At 33.9% G+C, this 19542-nt stretch overlaps 2 protein-coding genes across 3 annotated transcripts in view; one reads left to right on the top strand and one right to left on the bottom strand.

The window, feature by feature from the left end:
- The window catches only part of LOC109822126, a 33767-nt gene extending 17352 nt beyond the window's left edge, over nt 1–16415 (top strand). The window contains exons 8-19 of one of the 2 annotated variants that reach the window (XM_020388289.1): nt 5313–5459; nt 6190–6318; nt 7604–7671; nt 10980–11013; nt 11095–11179; nt 13433–13500; nt 13591–13704; nt 13801–13836; nt 13995–14081; nt 15308–15399; nt 15506–15724; nt 16138–16415. In XM_020388289.1, coding sequence (XP_020243878.1) covers nt 5313–5459; nt 6190–6318; nt 7604–7671; nt 10980–11013; nt 11095–11179; nt 13433–13500; nt 13591–13704; nt 13801–13836; nt 13995–14081; nt 15308–15399; nt 15506–15608 — 963 coding nt within the window. In that variant the 3' untranslated portion in view covers nt 15609–15724; nt 16138–16415. Of the gene's footprint in view, nt 1–5312; nt 5460–6189; nt 6319–7603; nt 7672–10979; nt 11014–11094; nt 11180–13432; nt 13501–13590; nt 13705–13800; nt 13837–13994; nt 14082–15307; nt 15400–15505; nt 15725–16137 lie in introns of those variants that run through there. The other variant, XM_020388290.1, reaches the window with a different exon arrangement.
- Nucleotides 17081–19542, bottom strand: part of LOC109822540 — a 5738-nt gene continuing 3276 nt past the window's right edge. Inside the window, exons 4-5 of the mRNA XM_020388758.1 lie at nt 17814–17900; nt 17081–17436 (exon numbers count right to left, since the gene is read on the bottom strand). Coding sequence (XP_020244347.1) covers nt 17329–17436; nt 17814–17900 — 195 coding nt within the window. The 3' untranslated portion in view covers nt 17081–17328. The remainder of the gene's footprint in view (nt 17437–17813; nt 17901–19542) is intronic.

Raw genomic sequence — 19542 nt, 5'->3', positions numbered from 1 at the left:
GATTACAATGAGTTTTTTTTGGCGGCTAGGAGTTAGGAGTTAGGGTTAGGGCTCTGATACCATGTTAGAAGTAAAAAATGAGAGAGTCTACCACTTTCATTCATTAACATGGGTTTATATAGGAGTACATATGAGTAATAGGCTAATGGGCTAATGGGCCATGACCTGATAACCCAAATACTAATTATAACAAAATGGTCAAAAGTTGTGGAATATCGCTCATGAAATCGTGAATTTTAAACTCTACGAAATTATTTGTTAATGGGTCGAAACGACTAAAAATGGTAAAAAATCATGGATTATAGTTTATAAAATCGTGAATTTTGGATTCTGTGAAATTATTTATTAATAGGTCTAATCGAATAAAATTGGTAAAATATCATGAAATTTTTGACTCCTTAATGGGTCGAAACGATTAACAATGACTAAAAGTTAAAGATTATAGTTCATGAAATCGTGTAAGACTGTAAAATTATTTGCCAATGGGCCAAAAAAATAAAATGGCCAAAAATTATGATATGAAATCGTGAATTTTCACCTCCGTGAAATTTTTTCCCTTAGGTCAAAACGAACGAAATTGAATAAAAATTGTGGGTTATAACTCATGAAATGGTAAAATTTGGACTTCGCGAAATTATTTGCTAGTATGTCAAAAGAATAAAAAGGCAAAATATCGTTGGTTATTTATCTCATGAAATTATGAATTTTTGACTTTGCAAAATTATTTATTAGTGGGATGAAATGAATAAAAATGAACAAAAATCGTGGGTTGTAGCTTATGAAATTGTGAATTTTAGATTCAACGAAATTATTTGACAATGAGTTGAAACGACTAAAAATGACTAAAAGTCATGGAATATAGCTCATGAATTTAAACTTAGCAAAATTATTTAGCATGGCTAGAAACGACTAAAAATAACTAAAAATTGTGGAATATAACTCATGAATTTAGACATCACAAAATTATTTTCCAGCTCACAAATTTAGGCTCAGCAAAATAATTTGGCATGGGTAGGAACGACTAAAATGGCTAGAAATTGTGGAATATAGCTCATGAATTTGGACTTCACAAAATTATTTGTCATGAGAAGAAACGACTGAAAATGATAAAAAATCATAGGTTATAGCTCATGAAATTGTGAGTTTTGTTCTTCGCAAAATTATCTGCTAATGACTCAGAACAATGAAAAATGACCAAAAATCATGAGTTATCCCTCATGAAGTCATAAATTTTAGACTCTGTGAAATTATATGCTAATGGGTCTAATCGAATGAAAAATGGTAAAAAATCGTGGGCTGTATAGCTTATGGGATCATGAATTTTGACACAATAAAGTTTTTTTGCTAATGAGTCGAAATGACTAAAAATGCTAAAAATTTATGGATTATAGCTCATGAAATCATGTTAGACTTTGTAAAATGACAAAAAATCATGGGTTAGAGCTAATGAAATCGTGAATTTTTACCTCCATGAAAATTTATTCCCTTGGGTCAAAATGAAAAAAATTGTGGGTTATAGCTCATAAAATAGAAAATTTTAGACTTTAAGAAATTATTTACCAATGGGTCAAAACGACAAAAAATGGCCAAAAAACATGGATAATAGCTCATGAAATCGTGATTTTTTGACTTAAGAAATTATTTACCAGTAGGATGAAATGAATAAAAGTAGGAAAAAAATCGTGGGTTATAGCACATGAAATTGTTAATTTTGGGCTCTACGAAATGCCAATGGGTCTAAACAAATAAAATAGCTAAAAAACATCGGTTATAGCTAATGAAACCATGAATTTTTATTTTCACAAAACTTTTTTCACTTAAGGTCAAAATGAATAAAAATGGATAAAAATTATGTGTTATAGTTTATGAGTTGTAAATTTTGGATTTCGAGAAATTATTAACCAATTGGTCAAAACGAATAAAATGGACGAAAATTGTGTTATATCTCTCATGAAATTATGAATTTTGGACTCCGCGAAATATGTACCAATGTGTCAAAAGGAACGAAACGGTGAAAAATATCAGTTTTAACTACTAAAATTGTGAATTTTTACATCTATGAAATATTTTTCCCTTGGGTCAATATGAATAAAAATAAACAAAAATAATGCCTTATAGCTCATTAAATGGTAAGTCTTGACCTATGGAAAATTATTTGCCTATGGATTGAAACGAAGAAAAATAGCCATAAATTGTGAGTTAAAGCTCATGAATTCGTGAATTTTGAACTCTTCGAAATTGCTTATCAATGTGTAGGAAATGATAAAAATGATAAAAAATTATGGGTTATAGCTCTTGAAATTACTGATTTCAGATTACATAAAATTAGTTGCTAATGTGTCAAAACAAATAAAAATTACCTAAAATTTTGGGTTATAGCTCATGAATTTTGAGCTCCGTAAAATTATTTGCCAATAGGTCTAATCGAATAAAAATAGCCTAAAGTCGGGTTTACTGCTCATGAAAATCATTTTTCGAATGTGTCAAAACGACTAAAAATGTTGAAAACTCGTAGGTAATAGCTTATGAAATGGTCAATTCTGGACTCCACAAAAGTATTTGCTATTGAGTCAAAACGACAAAAAAGACCAAAAATTATAGGTATAGTTTATAAAATCATGATTTTCTTACTCGTAAATATATTTTTTAATAGGATGAAACGAATAAAAATGGCTAAAAATCATGAGTTATAACTCAAAAAATCGTGAATTTCAGACTATGAAATTATTTATCAATGGTCGAAACTAATAAAATGGTCAAAAATCATGGGTTATATATCTAATAAAATGGTGAATTTGACTTGCAAAATTATTTACTAATATGATGAACCGAATAAAAATGTATGAAAATCATGAGTTATAGTTCATAAAATCGTGAATTTTGAGCTTCGTGAAATTATTTGCCTATGGGGTTAAAATAAATGCAAACGATAATTTTTTTGAATTATACCTCATGAAATCATGAGTTTTGGACGTCACAAAATTATTTATCAATGGTTTGAAATGAATGATATGGTCAACAATCGTGGGTTATAGCTAACGAAACTATGAATTTTTACATCTTCAAACGAAACGAATGAAAATGAAAAAAAATTGTGGCCTATAGCTTATGAATGGTGAATTGTGGAGTTCGCAAAATTATTTGTCAATGGGTCAAAATGAATAAATGTGGCCAAAAATGTTATAACTCATAAAATTATAAATTTTGGTGTCCGTGAAATTATTTGTCAATGGGTCAAAACGATTGAAAATGGTTAAAAATCTTGGATTATAGCTCATGATATTGTGAATTTTAGACTTCTCAAAATTATTTGCCAATAGGTCGTAACGAATAAAAATGACCAAAAATCTTGGGCTATAGCTCATGAAATCTTGAATTTTGGATTCCGCAAAATTATTTTTTAATGGGTAGAAATGACTAATAATGGCAAAAAGTCATGGGTTAGCTCAATGAAATCGTGATTTTTGGAATTTGCGAAACTATTTACTAATAGGTCGAAATGAATAAAAACGGTCAAAAAACATGGGTTACAATTCATGGAATTGTGAATTTTGGACTCTGAAAATTATTTATCGATGGGATGGAATGACAAAAAGACAAAATCGTGTAGTAGCTCATGAAATAGTAAATTTAGACTTTGTGAAATCATTTTCCAATGGATCGCAATGAGTAAAAATGGCCAAAACTTGTTGGTTAGAGCTCATGAAATGAATTTTAGACACCGCAAAATTATTTGCCGATGGGTCGAAACAACTAAAAAAAGCAGAAGATCTTGGGTTAAAGCTCATGAATCGTGAATTTTAAGCTCCGCGAAATTATTTATCGATGGGTAGAAACGACTGAGAATGACCAAAAGTTGTGGGTTATAGTTCATGAAATCTCGGATTTCGGACTTAATGAAATTTTTTGCCAATGGGTTGAAACAAATAAAAATGGTAAAAAAATTATAGGTTTAAACTCATGAAATCATGAAGTTTTACCTCCGCGAAAGTATTTGCGAATGGATCTGAACAACTAAAAAGAACAAAAAATCATGGGTTATAGTTCATAAAATTGTGAATTTTGCACTCCAGGAATTTTTTTCTTGGGTCAAAACGAATGAAAATGAATAAAGACTGTGGGTTGTAGCTTAGAAATGGTGAATTTTGGACTCCACAATTATTTGCTAATGTGTCGAAAGAATAAAATTAGCTAAAAATGATGGGTGATAGCTTATAAAATTATGAATTCCGGACTCCGCAAAATTATTTGCCAATGTGATGAAACAAATAAAAATGGACGAAAATCGTGGGTTATAGCTCATGAAATCGTGAATTTAGACTCCATGAAATTATTTGACAATGGGCCAACACGACTAAAATGGCCAAATTTTTTGAAATATAGCTCATGGAATTATGAATTTTAGACTCCACGAAATTATTTGGTAATAGGTCAAAATGACTAAAAATGGCTGAATATCTTGGGTAATAGTTCATTAATCGTGTATTTTGACCTCCGCGAAAATATCTGTCAATGGGTCGAAACGACTAAAAATGGCCAAATATCTTGGACTATAGTTCATTAATCATGTATTTTGGCCTTCGCGAATTATTTTCTAATGGGTCGGAATGATAAAAAATGATCAAAAATCATGAGTTATAGTTAATGAAATTATAATTTTAGACTCCGCGAAGTTATTTGCCAATGGGTCAAAATGAATAAAAACGACAAAAAATCGTGGGAAATAGCTCATGAAATCATGAATTTTGGACTCCGCTAATTTATTTTCTGATGGGTCGGAAATCGGAATGACTAAAAATGATAAAAAATCGTAGGTTATAGCTCATGAAATTGTTAATTTTGGACTCCGCGAAATGTTTTTCCCTCCGGTTGAAACGAGCGATAAAAATCGTGAATTGTAGCTCATGAATAGTGAATTTTAGACTGCATGAAACGAATAACCCTTTCATGCAACAAGTTCCATGATTTTGGCTGTTGCATGCATCCAACAAACTCTCTTCTCATATTCCATCAGGCTCAAAGGATGCACAGTAGTAGTAGATGGCATATTGTAAGCTAGGATTATAGTCTTGTAAACGCATATTTGGACTCTAAGAAACTGTTTCTTTTAAAAACTTACCTCAATTATTAGTTATGTTATGTGCGTAAAACCATAACCGTATTTATGTGCATGCTGTTTTGTTGTGCACAGTTATTTGTCTGTTGACATGGTGTAGTATATTCATGGAAAATTGATCACGAATTTGAGTCCTTTTAGTGTTAGCTTTTTTCTTTGACCTGCTAATTCCATAATCTCTTTTCTTTCCTTGTAGATCAGATTGGGCAGAAAACCAGATGGATTTTGCCTTGTAGTAGGCTCTTGTGCTCGTGGTTTCAAGGAGAACACAACAAGTGACATTATATTTAGTAACGCAACAGTGAAGAAGATGGGGAACTCACTTTTGCAATATTTTTGGGAGGTAAGTCCTATTTGGAAGAGCACAACATGAATTCCTTGAGTATGCTGGATGAAAAATCATCTTTTTATCATGTAATGTTATGGATATAGCCTTGGAAATAAATTATCGTATGAACTCACTACTAAAGGCTTAAAGCTAGTGTATTTATATACGGGATTTAATTCTTCAACTGCAGCTTTCTCTACCTTTTTACCAAGCCTCCTTCTCCTTGTATCTCACCTAGATTTCATTCTACTCATGTATTTTTCTCTTGCAAAAAAGCAGATGTTCCTCTTGAGTTATCACTATGCCTTATTATATCTGTGGCTGGCAGAAAAGAGGGTTAAAGGCGGACAGAACATAACCAGCTCTAAAAGCCCGTGCTTTGAGCATACCTAATTTAATATCGTCCAACTAATATTCATGCAAGCATTAGCTATGTCCAAGTTTTGAGTTTTCAGATAAATGGAAAAGCAATCTAACTAAATCTAATAAATTGTTAATATTATAAGAACACTCTACAGAAATTTTATAAATGGCCTAAATAGCCCTATACGAGCTGAGAGCATGATAAATAGTTTGCAGCAACTGAGCCACAATAGAATTTCTTAAATCTCACATACGGAGAATCTGAATATTTCTCATAACATCCGGACTCAAACATAGAAATCCGATTATCTTGATTATTGAAGTTTGACATCACTACATTGGTGAGATCTGGCTTCACATTTCCAATTGATCAAATTTGTAGGCATTTCCTGCTGGTTCTGGTCCCACAGATAGAACTACTTACCTCTTCACTTATGTTGCTCCACAACCTGGCGCTCCAAGGCTAGAAGAGCTATTAGAAGACTATTGGGATTCAATGCCGGATTACCAGGTTTAGTCCTCTCCTCTGCTGTTGCTTTATTATTGACATAATTTGTCATCTTTTTATTTTAAGTTTAGGATCTGCTGTATGATGTTTATACTTGTGGATTTAGTGGCAGTCATGCATTCCATATCTGATATTGAATGCTTTAAGTTCTGTTATAACGAATGTATGATTGCTTATTTTCTCAGGGATGTAGGACTTATGGGAGACTTTTTCATGTTAAACAAGTCTTGCGAAATTCATACTAACTAGTTCTCTTTTTAATGGGTAAAGAAAACAAACTCTTCAATTATACCTTGCTTCTGGGGGGGTTGGGGGTGCGGGGTGCGGAAGGGTTATAGTGTGCATAAAATCACTGCCTTCATTTTTAGGGTGTTTTAGGAAACTAGCCAAAAATGATAAGGCAATGAGACAAGCAATATGACATTGCCCGTCGGATTTTAAATCCATTATACAACATGAAATTCTTCAATATTTTGTAAGACTAGCTTAAACCTTAATATATAACTCATGATTAATGAATTTAGATCCTCTTCACTACACAAAAATAGTGGATAGACCACTACTTTTAATCTCAACTGTTGATTATCTAGTGGGTGATATTGATACATTCTAAATCGAGCACTAAATTGAACACTCATCGTAACCCTTGTCTTGTACTCATTCCTAATTTGCACTCAAAGAAGAAAAAAAAATCGTACTCACCCACTAGATAATCAATGGTTGTGAGTAAATAGCGCTCCCTCCACTACTTTTTTGGTAGCAGAGAGGATCCGAATCCATGATTAATTGACTCATTGCAACTGTGATCAATTCCTTTCTTGTGATATACCCTGTTTGAAAAGATTGATCTGAAATATGCCCACCATTTAGTATTGAAAATTATTGTAAGATGAGAAATAATACATGATCTATTCTAAAATCTGTTTATAGATTTGATTCTCTTAGAGTCCTTCTAACCATTACATCACAACTCCAAAGTTGTGGTGAGGGTTTATGGTTATATTTTTATAGTCTAACATGTCTTCGTAGGTTGAGTGACCTTTTTATGGCCCAAAACCTGGACTCATGCATCAGTGACAATTTTTAGAAAATCCGCTTTAAATTTTTAGGGTTATATTTTTATATTCTAATAGATTCAATCTACCGACCAATGTTTACTTGCACGTAATGTTCATCAATGATCATTATGCATTAGGCTGTTTTAAACTGTATTTTATACATGATTTTCATTTATTATAGTTTTCCTTTGCTGGAAAAAAGTTGGCGACCATCTTCTGTTCTGTTTCAGGGAGTAGCTTTGGACAAATTGGAGATTCTAAGAGTTAATTTTGGCATTTTCCCCACTTACCGTGACAGGTTAGAACTTTCTCATATTGAAGAAAGTATATGTGTCATATCATGTTAAACTTTGATATAGCTGTCTTTAACGACAGCTTGTATTTACTTGCTTTGTTTATTAGTTTCCTTTTTCTCCTTTGATTTAACATCATAATAAAAATACCTTAATCCAGGCAAGTTCTCAAATTTTACTGATACATTCTTCTTGCTTATAATTAGTTGATATTTTAAGCCCTATGCACCTGCGGCCATATTTATTGAGCTAATTCTTTTAATTCTATGCTGTCCTACATAAGTTTCAGCTTGTTTATTTAAAAAAGAAAAAAAGCTTAAGTGTTTATTTCACATGATAAACACCCACATAGAGGAAAAGTTAAAGAGATATTATGTTATTTTAAAAGTGGCGTGCCATACATCTTATGGCCGTGAGGTGTATGATTGCTATATAACATCAACAATAGATGATTATTTTCAGAAAGGAATACTTCATAGTTGATTGCTCTTTATATGGTGTAGTCTACTCTTGGAACTATGACATAAGTCAAGATATGATCATTGAATCAGTTGTTTGGATATGATACAGAGTCTTTCCTTGGAGATTTTGTCAAAAGACCTTAGATTTGCACAACATCTTTATAGTTGTTATATACCAATTACCAAATATTACATATTGGCCTTTCTAGATTTTAGCAAACCGCGATCTAATCAAAGAGTTTTCTTTTGAGAAAATTTAGGAATTTCCATATAATATGAATATTCCTGTACTGTAAAGAATCTTTTACTAGAAAGAGTCTGAATCTATGGGAGACACAGAAGTCATTTAGTGGAGGTCTTCACATATGTTCTAGCGCAGCGATGTTCTATCTCCTGACACGAAAAAGGAAATATAATTGCTGGTTCTCACTAAAGAAAATGGCTCTTGCCTGTTAGACCCTAGAGGGGGGTGATTAGGGTCTTATGCTAATCTAATCCAATTTTATGTCAATTAAAACTAATTAACAAATATATTCTTGTAAGATAGATATACAAAGAGTTAAGTGCAAGAATATGCAATATACACTAGGTGATATATCCTAGCAAAGAGGTATACTATGTGATATATGCAAGGATATGCAAACACAAGGGTAACATAAACAAATGATATAGTGGATGAAATAAACAATGAGAGAAAGGCTATAAAGATGAACAAATATAAGTGTGCTAAGCCAAACTCAAACAAGCAATATGATCACGGAGTTCGGACCTTCCGTCCTATGTCTCCGCTCCCCACTCCCGGGGAGAAATCCACTATCACAATCCGGTTTGGAAGCCGGAACTTCTACACACTCGGTTTTCTAGCTAACCGAAAACTCTACAACTCACACTCTTGCAAACCCACTCTACACCCTCACAAGTGTTGGACCTAGTCGTGTCTCCCTCAAGTGCTCGGTTACAACCTCTCCTTAGGTTCGTCAACCGACGTCACTCCTCTTGGAACGATTCCTGACTCTCACCACACTCCTCTCGGTGTACAAATGTATTACAAAGTGATCTCACGATTAAGCACAATACAAAGAATGGTTGTTCTCTAATATGGATGAGAACACAATAAAAGCTCATACTCAATTGTTACAACTCTCACCAACCCAATTATAATATGTATGAAAATACAATAATCTCAAGTGGGTGTGTGTAACAATGAGAAACTCAAATCAAATCTAAACTCAATATAAAAACTAGCTTTAAAGAATGATAATCAAATAACTGAGCAAATGTAAAGCTAGATAAGAGTTTAGAAAACTTCTCAATAGATGACAAGATGGAGAGATGGAGATTGAAGCCCAAACAAGAAGGTGATCTCCTCCACTTGTGAAAACTTCTTCACAAACCAAACAAACACTAAACACACTTAAACCCTTGTTTAAAACTTGTTTAAAAACTTCTTGGTTTTTAAGAACTGAGGTATAAGGGGGTATTTATATGAAACCCCAAAGCCAAGAGAAAACCAAGAAATGACCAAAAAACCAACTCAGCAACAGCTCTGGAAACTAGCCGTTAGAAAGCAATCATTAGTTCGGCGGGCGACCGCGGCAGTCGACCGCGAGCAACAAAAAAACAAGTCGACCGTGGGAAAATTCGAGCTGACGGTCGACCGTGATGGTCGACTGCGAAAGTTTCTGTTTGACTCCATAGGTAAAAACTCAGGTGCGGTCGACTGTGACGGTCGATCGCAAACTGATACATGAACAGAACAGTTTGAAAGTTGATTTTTTGATTTTAAACCCCTGTTTAAAAATATCAAATAAATTTTAAAAAATATAAAACTTTGGGGAATGATTGTAGACATGATAATAAACATGCTACGACGACTGGTTTCCAAAAAAGACTTCCCAAATAAAAAATATCATCATTTTACAAAATAGGCCAAAACACGAAAATGTAAACATATGAATTTTGACATTTTGGCTAAACCATGTTTTGAAACATTACAAAATGATTCTATAGACTTGAAGAAAGATATAAACTATTATTATGAAGTCTATAAACAATGAGTGTAGTATTTTATCAAAATACATATATAATGCACTAAAACATGATTTCATTGAACTAAATAAAATTGATATTGATAAAATCATATATATGCATATAAGTATGAAACAAAAATATGTTTTCTAATTATATTAAATTGTTTAATATTAAAACTTGAAAACTATCAAACCAAAATATATATGTATATATATAACTATATATATACAAAATCAAAACGTGTATGTGTGTATATGATTGAGCTTAAAGTACTAACACACATAATATAAACTCCTAAACTAAATGTTACCCAAGCTAGATATTGATCTTCATTGTAGCTCAACTTGGTAAACTAGGATGAAGCTTGTAATTGGATCTTTAACTTGATAGCCTTCATTGTAGCTCAACTTGGTAAACTAGGATGAAGCTTGTAATTGGATCTTTAACTTGATAGCAAGGCCTCCACTATTCCGCCAACCTCCATTGGATATGATCGTAAATGCACAATTCCATCCATCCTCCAACACGTTGTTTGCCTAGAATAAATACGAAAACACAAACACTAGACAAACAACATTAGTGATAAATTGTTTGTTAAACATCATCAAAACAAGAAGGCCAACATTGCCTATATTCTCTAGATTAATGAAAGCAAGGGAAATTCTTTGAGCTTTGTCATGTTAGCTGTATTTGTAGAGCTATCTCGTGTTAGCTATAATCACAGCATGATTACTTTAGTTCTGACAAGAAGTTACTGTAGCAATTTATTTCAAGATCTGAGGTCTCTCTCTACTTAACTGAGTGGATGAACTTTTTTTCAGCCCGCTTCCAGCAGCATTTGACCGTATTATACAGGTTATCTAAAAACATCGACAATGTTTTTATTCTGTAAAGCTCTCAGCTACAATATCATATTTTTATAATTATTCTATGCAGGTTGGTGATGCCAGCGGCATCCAGTCCCCGGTTTCTTTTGGAGGTTTTGGTAGCATGACCAGACACCTGAGTAGACTATCAAATGGTATTTCCCATAGATTTATAGCATCTGCAACTTCAAGATAGAAACATGATAAGCTCAGCTAACTAAGAGTACAATCTAAAATCGTTAAAGTATTAAAAAAAGAATTTGTTGGCACTTGACAATTCTTTATAGTAAATATGATGAGATTTTGCTTTCATGTGGGAATCTTTTTGGTCTGGTAAATTTTTTTAGATAATTTGCTGGTTGTATAAGCCTAAATTTCCTGTGATTATGAGGAAACATGGCCATTTACTTATCCCCAGTTAAGAATATGATTTTCAAGATAACCAATGTATTAATATTTTTCTTGAGTTTTCCTCTAAAATAAGCTTATTTCAGTCATTGGGTTAGCTAGCAATGGCGTGATGCAAAAAGATAATAAACTACATGTAACGGAGTATGGGTTATGAGTGATGTATGTATGCCCCTATACTTGCTTTCTGGGGACTGTGTATCCTACTATCCTGTTAGGTGGCCTTGTTTCTTACGTGATCGTTAAATTGCCATACTTCTCAATTGGAAGATCGCCGTGTCATACTAATTCTTCCATTTGTTATTGTTCCTGTTAGTTGTTCTATTTGGTCAAAGCTTAAAAAAAGTTTGTCTATCCTGTTGACACAAAAATAAGGTTCAAGACCTCATTGTTGAAGATTTTCCAATTTTTCTGTCAAAGGATGTAGGAAGCAGAGCTCCTGTTCGTTTTCCGGAGGGTTTTCTGTAAAAAAATTATTCAGGGGATTTTCTGCAAAAATACTTTCCAGGGGATTTTCTGCAACAATACTTTCAGGGGGTTTTCTAGAAAAACTTTCCTGGGGGTTCTATAAAAACCCTCTGCAGGGGGTTTTACAAGAAAAATCTAGGGGGGTTTTCATAAAAAACTCTCCAGGGATCTTTTGCAAAAAACTTTCCAGGTGCTTTTCTGCAAAAATATTTCCAAGAGGTTCTAAAAAACTTTCCTGCAGGTTCTTTTGCAAAAAAAAATGGCCTGGGGTTTCTTTGTGAAAAAAATTCAGGGTGTTTTCTGCAAAAACTTTCCAGGGGGTTTTCTGCAATAATGATCCAGGTAGTTTCTGCAAAAACTTTCTTTGGGGTTTTCAGCAAAAAAAATTTCCAGGGGTTTTTGCAAAAATACTTCAGGGGAGTTTCTGCAAAAAGTCTTTCCAGGGGTTTTTTTTACGAAAAAGCATTCTGGGACTGTATACAAAAAACTTTCCAGGGGGTTTAATGAAAAAACTTTCCATGGGGTTTTTGGCGAAAAATTCCAGGGGAAGTCAAAAAAATCTTTCCAGGTGGGTTTGTGCAAAAACTCTTTACATGGGGTTCTCTGCAAAAAATTTCCAGGTGATTTCTTCAAAATATTTTCCGGGGGTTTCTGGAAAAAACTGTGATGGTTTTCTGCAAAAAAACGTTCCAGGGGTTTTCTGCCAAAAAAAAGTTCCAGGGGTTTTTTGCAAAAAAAGTTCTAGGGGTTTTCTGCAAAAAACTTTCCTGGAGATTTTGTCAAAAAGATTTTGCAGGGGGTTTTCTGTAAAAAACTTCCCATGGGGTTTTCTTAGAAAAGCTTTCCGGGTTGTTTTTTTTAAATCTTTGCAGTGATTTTCCTGTAAAAAAATCTTTCCAGGGTGTTTTCTTAAAAAAACTTTATAGGGGGTTTTTGCAAAAAACTTTCCAAGGGGTTTTCTTCAAAAATCTTTTCAGGGGTTTGATGCAAAAAACTTTCGAGGGGTTTTCTGCAAAAAAATTTCTCGGAGGTTTCATAAAAAACTTTCCAGGATCTTTTCTGCAAAAAAATTCCTGTGGGGTCTTCTGGAAAAAAGTTTCCAGGGTGTTTTCTGCAAAAAACGTTTCAGGGGTCCTCTCCAGAAAAACTCAGTGGTTTTTTTCAGAAAAACTTTTAGGGTTTTCTTATGAGTTTTCTTATGAATCTTGTATGATGTTATTTGCAGTTTCTGAAGTTTATCAGGGGGTGATTTGCAAAATTTTCAGGGGCTTGAGGTTTCCTGGGTTTTTTGAAATATAGCGAACTAAGATGAAATTGTAAATAATCAATATTAAGTTAAATGTTCTTCTTGTATGGTCACGCAAGATATTATCTTGGTAAAACTTAAACTGTAGTTTAATGGAGGTCACATATAGTTATCAAATTTAATTCCTATGCACATTTTGTCACTATAAGATCATGCTAGTGTTTATGTCTGCAGAAAGGTTGTAACATCCTTCTTTCTTTATGATTTTTTTTTATTTTTATCATAGGAATATATGAAGCAATATCTGGAGATTTCGTGGATAAGTACAGTTTGGGGTTGCTGAACCCTTATATGGTTTGTGTTTTCCTCATCATTATTTATGTTAGTTTGCATATCTATAGAGCTCAGCCGAATTGTTAATTGCAGCCGAAATGTTAATTGCAGCCAAATTTAAGTGCTTCATGGTTGTTTCAAAGAGCAATGTCAGCCCGGCCAAATGCAGACGTTTCATCAACTTTTATTAACGAGCTTCTTTTCTATAATTTCCAGGCTATGCAGGTAACTTTAGTCCTCCTTGAGCTTTCCCGGAACAATTTATCTTTGTTTTTTGCTTTAGTATTTTGTTCGTTTTGAATCTTGGTATCATTTTGCCAGAGCCTTGGGGATTCAGTACTTCGGCCATTCCTCCAGGTTAGAAATGTGACATTTGGTCAGAAATTCTCTCTTCGTTACATATTTACGTTTCATGTAATCTGTTTTCTGAACACGTAGGAGTTCATTTCCTTGTCGATAAAAAATTTATGGTACTGTTTTGAGTTGAAGTTAATGGAAATTCTTTGCCTTTTTAGGATGTCATACAGTTTGGCCCTCTTGTGAAGACATTGGGCTCTGTTATGCTGAGCCACCCCAATATCCTTCCATCAATATTCAGACAGGTGACTATTATTCTGCGTGCATTGTTATTTCTCTTCTCTTGATGTGTACATGTGTTTGAGTCAAACTTGCTGTTACAAAAATTCTACCTACCTTTCTTTCTGCTAAGACATACTTATGACATATGTGCATAGAAAAACATGTATCCACATGCACACCTAGAAACAGTGGTCTCTGGTGTCTTGTTCCGTTTTCTCTCCATTGGTTACTCTCCCTCTCTATTTATTCTTATGGTTACTCGCAACTTCACTCGTATTTATTTTCGTAATTGTGCAATGTCTAAACAAGTGAAAGAATAAACTATTTACAACATGATTAACATCTTAAGATCATTACATAACAAGACTTTGAATTTGAGTATAGATTTATACATATTTGTGCATTGGAGTTTTATTTATTCATGTAGTTTTGTATTTCAAGAAGAGGCTAGCTTCGCTGTTTCTTTCCTATGTCAAGAAGGGAATTAACTCAAATCCATTATCTGATTCAACTGTGAATTCAAACTGTTCTCAGGTTACAAAATTAAACCTAATCTAATCCTTAGGAAAACAATAGGCTTTATCGCACTTAAATACCTTATTGTTTCACTCGCTTTGCATGTACATACCCTCATTGTGCCATTTATATATCCTAAATTGTTTAAAATTGGCACATTAGTATCCTTTATTATGCAAATGTGAAAATTAGAATGCAAGTGTTTCATGAGAATTTATAATGGGAGATTCACATGTTTGCATAACTGAGGATATATAAGTGCAAGTTTTAAAACCTTTAGGGTATTTAAGTGGAAGTTTTAAAAATGTAAGGGAATTTGAGTGCAAGTTTTAATAACTTTAGGGTACATAAGTAAGTATTGTCAAAAACACGTGAGGGCATGTACGTGCAAGTTTTAAAGACTTTAGAGCGTATAAGCGCTACCAAATACAAGTGAGGGTATATAAGTGCAAAGTAGGAGAAACTATATAGGGTACTTAAATGCAATTAATCCTAGTTCTTTTTTAGTTATCCAAGGGGGGCCAGGGCCCTGTTGGGCCCTATATGAGTCCGTCCCTGGGTAGACATTTCTTAAATTTGAAAACTATATAAGATGGTGGTGCTCTCGGTTTTTATGCCTTAAATGACAAGATTAAGATTTCATCATGTCCGTGGTATCGATAAACTGCTGCTAGTTCATATTTGCCACTACATTTCTTTTACCTCATTCTCTCTAATTTTAAATTTTATGCAGGTCGGAGTTTCAGTGATTCTTGATTGGCTTGTGCATTTTGTGATGCTTGGTTGGTACACATTACTAACAAGCTTTTTTGATCCTCTCATCAGGTAAATTATGATCTTGGTCCACATAACTTGTGTATTTTGGTTGTTATAATCTATTGTAGTCATGCGTGTACATTCTTTCCCTCATGTTTCTTCTCTCTTTCTCAAGGCCATCAATCAAATTCCTTCCTCGAAAGAAGAAATACGAATTGAATCGTATTCTAGAAGCTTGGAAGTATGGATCTGGCTTGGATTACAACCAATCTGCGTGAAAAAAATATGGGGACGAGCTTCATACTTGTAGATTCCAAGGTCGGTCATCAAACTAGTAACAAGGTCTTTCCAAGTCCTGCATGAAATCAGCATTATTTTGGAGAAAGGAAGAATGGTAAGCATAGCCATATTAATGTCAATTATTTACTCTCAAGAAATTCCTAGTCAAATTAACGGTAATTATGGATAATCACTAGTTGCGAACACTGGTAAACATGGGTTTGTTTATAGCGCATGCAGTAGCTGTAGGAGTAGGGGATATTGGATTAGTTGAGGATTTAAAAAAAAACAGTTTTTAAACTAATATTTCACTATGTGGACAAATTATCTACAATATGGTCAACAAAAAGCTTCCAAAATTACTTTTCATAAAGATTTTGAAAAAAAAAAACTCACTTTTAAGAGTATAATGGAAGTACGACAAGTAAAAGACAATACTTGAAGCTGATTAGAAACTATTTCTGCAAATTTTCCCCTTTATACATTTTATTTACTTGGTTGCTAACCACAAACCCTTCAATTTTGAAGGAGGATCCTTTTGCTACTACTTCTTCAGGTGGAGTGAACCGATGAGGAATTAATGTTTCTACCATAGTTATAGCCACTGTAATTGCAAAGCTGTAAAGCACATTTTGGATCAACCAAACAATAAAGAACTACGCAGAACGGCATCACATTGTTACAGATGCAGAGTAAAGGTCCTTGAATTTGAGTAAAAATCCATGTAGAAATGGAAAAGATGTAATAACCATTTATCCTTGGGGGGTGTTCTGTTAACTTCTTATCAATGAAACATATTCCAGGTATAACTTGTACTTTGATCGTAAGGATTGATTGCAGTAGGAAGCTCTATTGAATCTTCATGCTGAAAATGGGTTCAACCGCTAGTTAAAGACCGAGTATATTTTGACCATATTACAAATAGCGTAAAGTTTCTTATGGTGTCTTACTGCAGAATTCCCCGTGAAGAAGCTTTGCGCAAAGAGGGTCTTAGCATAAAGGAAAATGATAGGGGCACATCCCTAACCACAACTTTAACGATATCCTCTCTCTCGCTACAGTACACCGGGCCTCACATGGGATTTTAAAATTTTAAAATCCTATGTGAGGCCCGGTGCACTATAACAAAAGAGAGAGGGTGTGGTTGGAGTTGGAGTTGTGGTTAGGAGTGTGCCCCTAGTGCCACTCTTAGCATAAATACAGACCATTTCATGATATAAAAGTACAGACATTGGTTAACAAGTTTAAGCTATTGAAACCTAAGACATGAAAAATAATAGAGAACAAAGGCAAGGATGGCGCACTTTGGATGCAGAAATACATACCAAGCTGGAGAGCAAAAAATAAAACAAAAGATAGACAAAAAGTACTTTTTAAGGATAATTATCTACCAGAGAAAAGTTCAAACAAAAAATAAAACAAAAGATACACAAAAAGTACCTTTTAAGGATAATTATCTACCAGAGAAAAGTTCAAACAAAACAAATTCCGACTGCTATCATGAACTGCCTAAATGGCATGATACTTCCAACTTTTTTATTATACTGCTATAAGCCTTCAAGCGATCCTTCACTATATACCCCAATATGCCAACAGTCCTTAAAATACAAACAGTATACAAGTTAACCCTGCACACTCAAGACTTCCGGCTAATATTATCTAATACACACTCAGCAATAAGATGAGCTCGCTTCTATTGTACAAGCACAAGAAAATAATTCAGCCTGTTGTTCGGGGCCCTAAGATTTTTGAGAGCTCTTTTACGATAGACTTCTCTTTAACTTCTCCACCACCTTCAATATGCCATTTCCTCGACATGTTCTCAACCTGTAATTGGACTGTACATAAGTTTGATAGAACTCTAAGAAATGATGTTCGAAATAATGTCACAATATTCGTTCACTTGCTACAAAAAGGAAATGCTTATCATAATCATCAAACTTACACCAGGCCATCAGAATCAATGGTTGATATCTGTAGCAACAACAAGAAAGACTAGGAATTTCTCCAAAAAACAGTGCAGTTCATGTAACAAATAATCTAGTCTACAGAGATGTTCATAACTAAGTTCACTATAGAATATTGTGTTCAATTCTAAAGCACCATATAAGTGAGATCCAGATTGAAACTAACTCCTATCACTTCAACGAAATAAACAAACAAAAAGAAAATTTAAAGAAAACAATTAAGCTAGAATCACAGACCCAAGTTCGTAGTGGGACAATTTGCTCCCTCAGGATATTGGCTCCTGGCTGTATCAGGTCCTTTCCCTTTGTTCTGATGTCGTTAGCCTGAAAGTAAACGCCAGTTTAGTTGGAGGCAGTAGGTTTTACATGAAGAAATCGCACCAAAACAATAAGAAATTGACTGCAGACTATTAATCAGCCAAACTCACAGTATACATAAACCAAAATCACAAGGGTTATGTATGGGACACACTGTAGCCCATCCAAGAAAAACATAAAACATTTCTATGTATGGTGCTAAAGCTAATGAAACATCACAAGTCATAGTGGATCAACAACAATACATATTAACCTATGGATCTATAGGTGCTAACAACCACTGTTTTAAATATCGGCCGATAAACGATATTATCGGCCGAGTTATCGGATTTGGGAGCTCTCCGCTAGGATAAATTAGATTTTTAATCGGTTATCGTTTTTCTAGGTTTATCGGCGATTTATCGGCGTTATCGGCACTTATCGGCCGATAAGTAAAACTTTTTTATCGGGATTATCGGGATTATCGGCAAATTGTGACTAACATTATATTTTTTTCAAGGCTATGATGCAAGTTTTGCTTTCTACAATTAGTTAATGATTCTAAACATGATGATTTACATTTTGGTATGTTTATATTTCATTAAGCATGATTAGATTATATTTTTTAATTGTTATATTATATATACACATCATTCAGTATATCACTCCGATAAATACTACTTATCCCCGATATATCCCCGATTTCCGCTATCCGATAAGGATTTTGGCCGTCCGATAAATCCCCGATAACCGATATTTAAAACCTTGCTAACAACAACATCAAGGTTAATATAGTCACAAACATCTCACAGTTATTGATGAGCAGTTGTTGAGCACGGACCATATCCTGTGAGTCAACTCAGGGAACTAAACCTTTGTGAGGTTGCGATAAGGAAAGACTTCCTTGCATTGACTGGATAGATGTCTTAGATGCAAAATTTTGGACAAGAATAGAAGTAGGATGTCCAAAGATATGATCGAATCATATGTGGGCAATTTTAAAAAAAGGCATCACACCAAGGTGTTATCTCTAGATTCATCATTAACACAAGAGAACTTCTCCACACTGAGTTATGATACGAAACGACTGCTTAAAAGTGGACCACTATTACTTTCCCTTCTTTAGGTATAACAGGAATATAGATATTCCTACAAATAATCCCATCAAGATCTGAAAACAATAGGGTTTTTCTGGTACCAGTCCCCAAATCTTTCATATTTTGATATTAGTCCCCCCAAATCATGGAAAATTAAAATTAGTCCCTCGAATCCTCTAAGTATGTTGGAATAAGTCCTACAAACATCTTTCCCAAATCAACCAACATCCATCCTATACAGAAGTGTACTACAAACATCTTTCCCACGGACTGAAAGAACCCCATACTTAAATTAACCCTAACAATTAAAACTTACAAATACCAAGCCCTTCCAATTTTTAGGCAAGATTAGGGCAAAAAAAAAAAAAAACCTTGAGCACAGATTGAGCATGCTTTTGCAATATTAGCATTAAATCAACTAATTTCGACCTGATTTAATGATTTTTGCTGTCAATTTTGGTTGATTTGCAGGAAAAGGTGTCCCCTCTATCAATGTTATGAGTAGGAAGGGAGGGGGTTTGGGGTTTTTTTTTGTTTTGTTTTGGGGGTGGGGGGGTAGGGGGGGGGGTGAC

This window comes from Asparagus officinalis, chromosome 8 (assembly GCF_001876935.1).
Source record: "Asparagus officinalis chromosome 8, Aspof.V1, whole genome shotgun sequence".
Classification (NCBI taxonomy): domain Eukaryota; kingdom Viridiplantae; phylum Streptophyta; class Magnoliopsida; order Asparagales; family Asparagaceae; genus Asparagus; species Asparagus officinalis.
The sequence above is the reverse complement of the archived record's forward strand: the minus strand, read 5'-3'. Positions and strand labels throughout refer to the sequence as shown.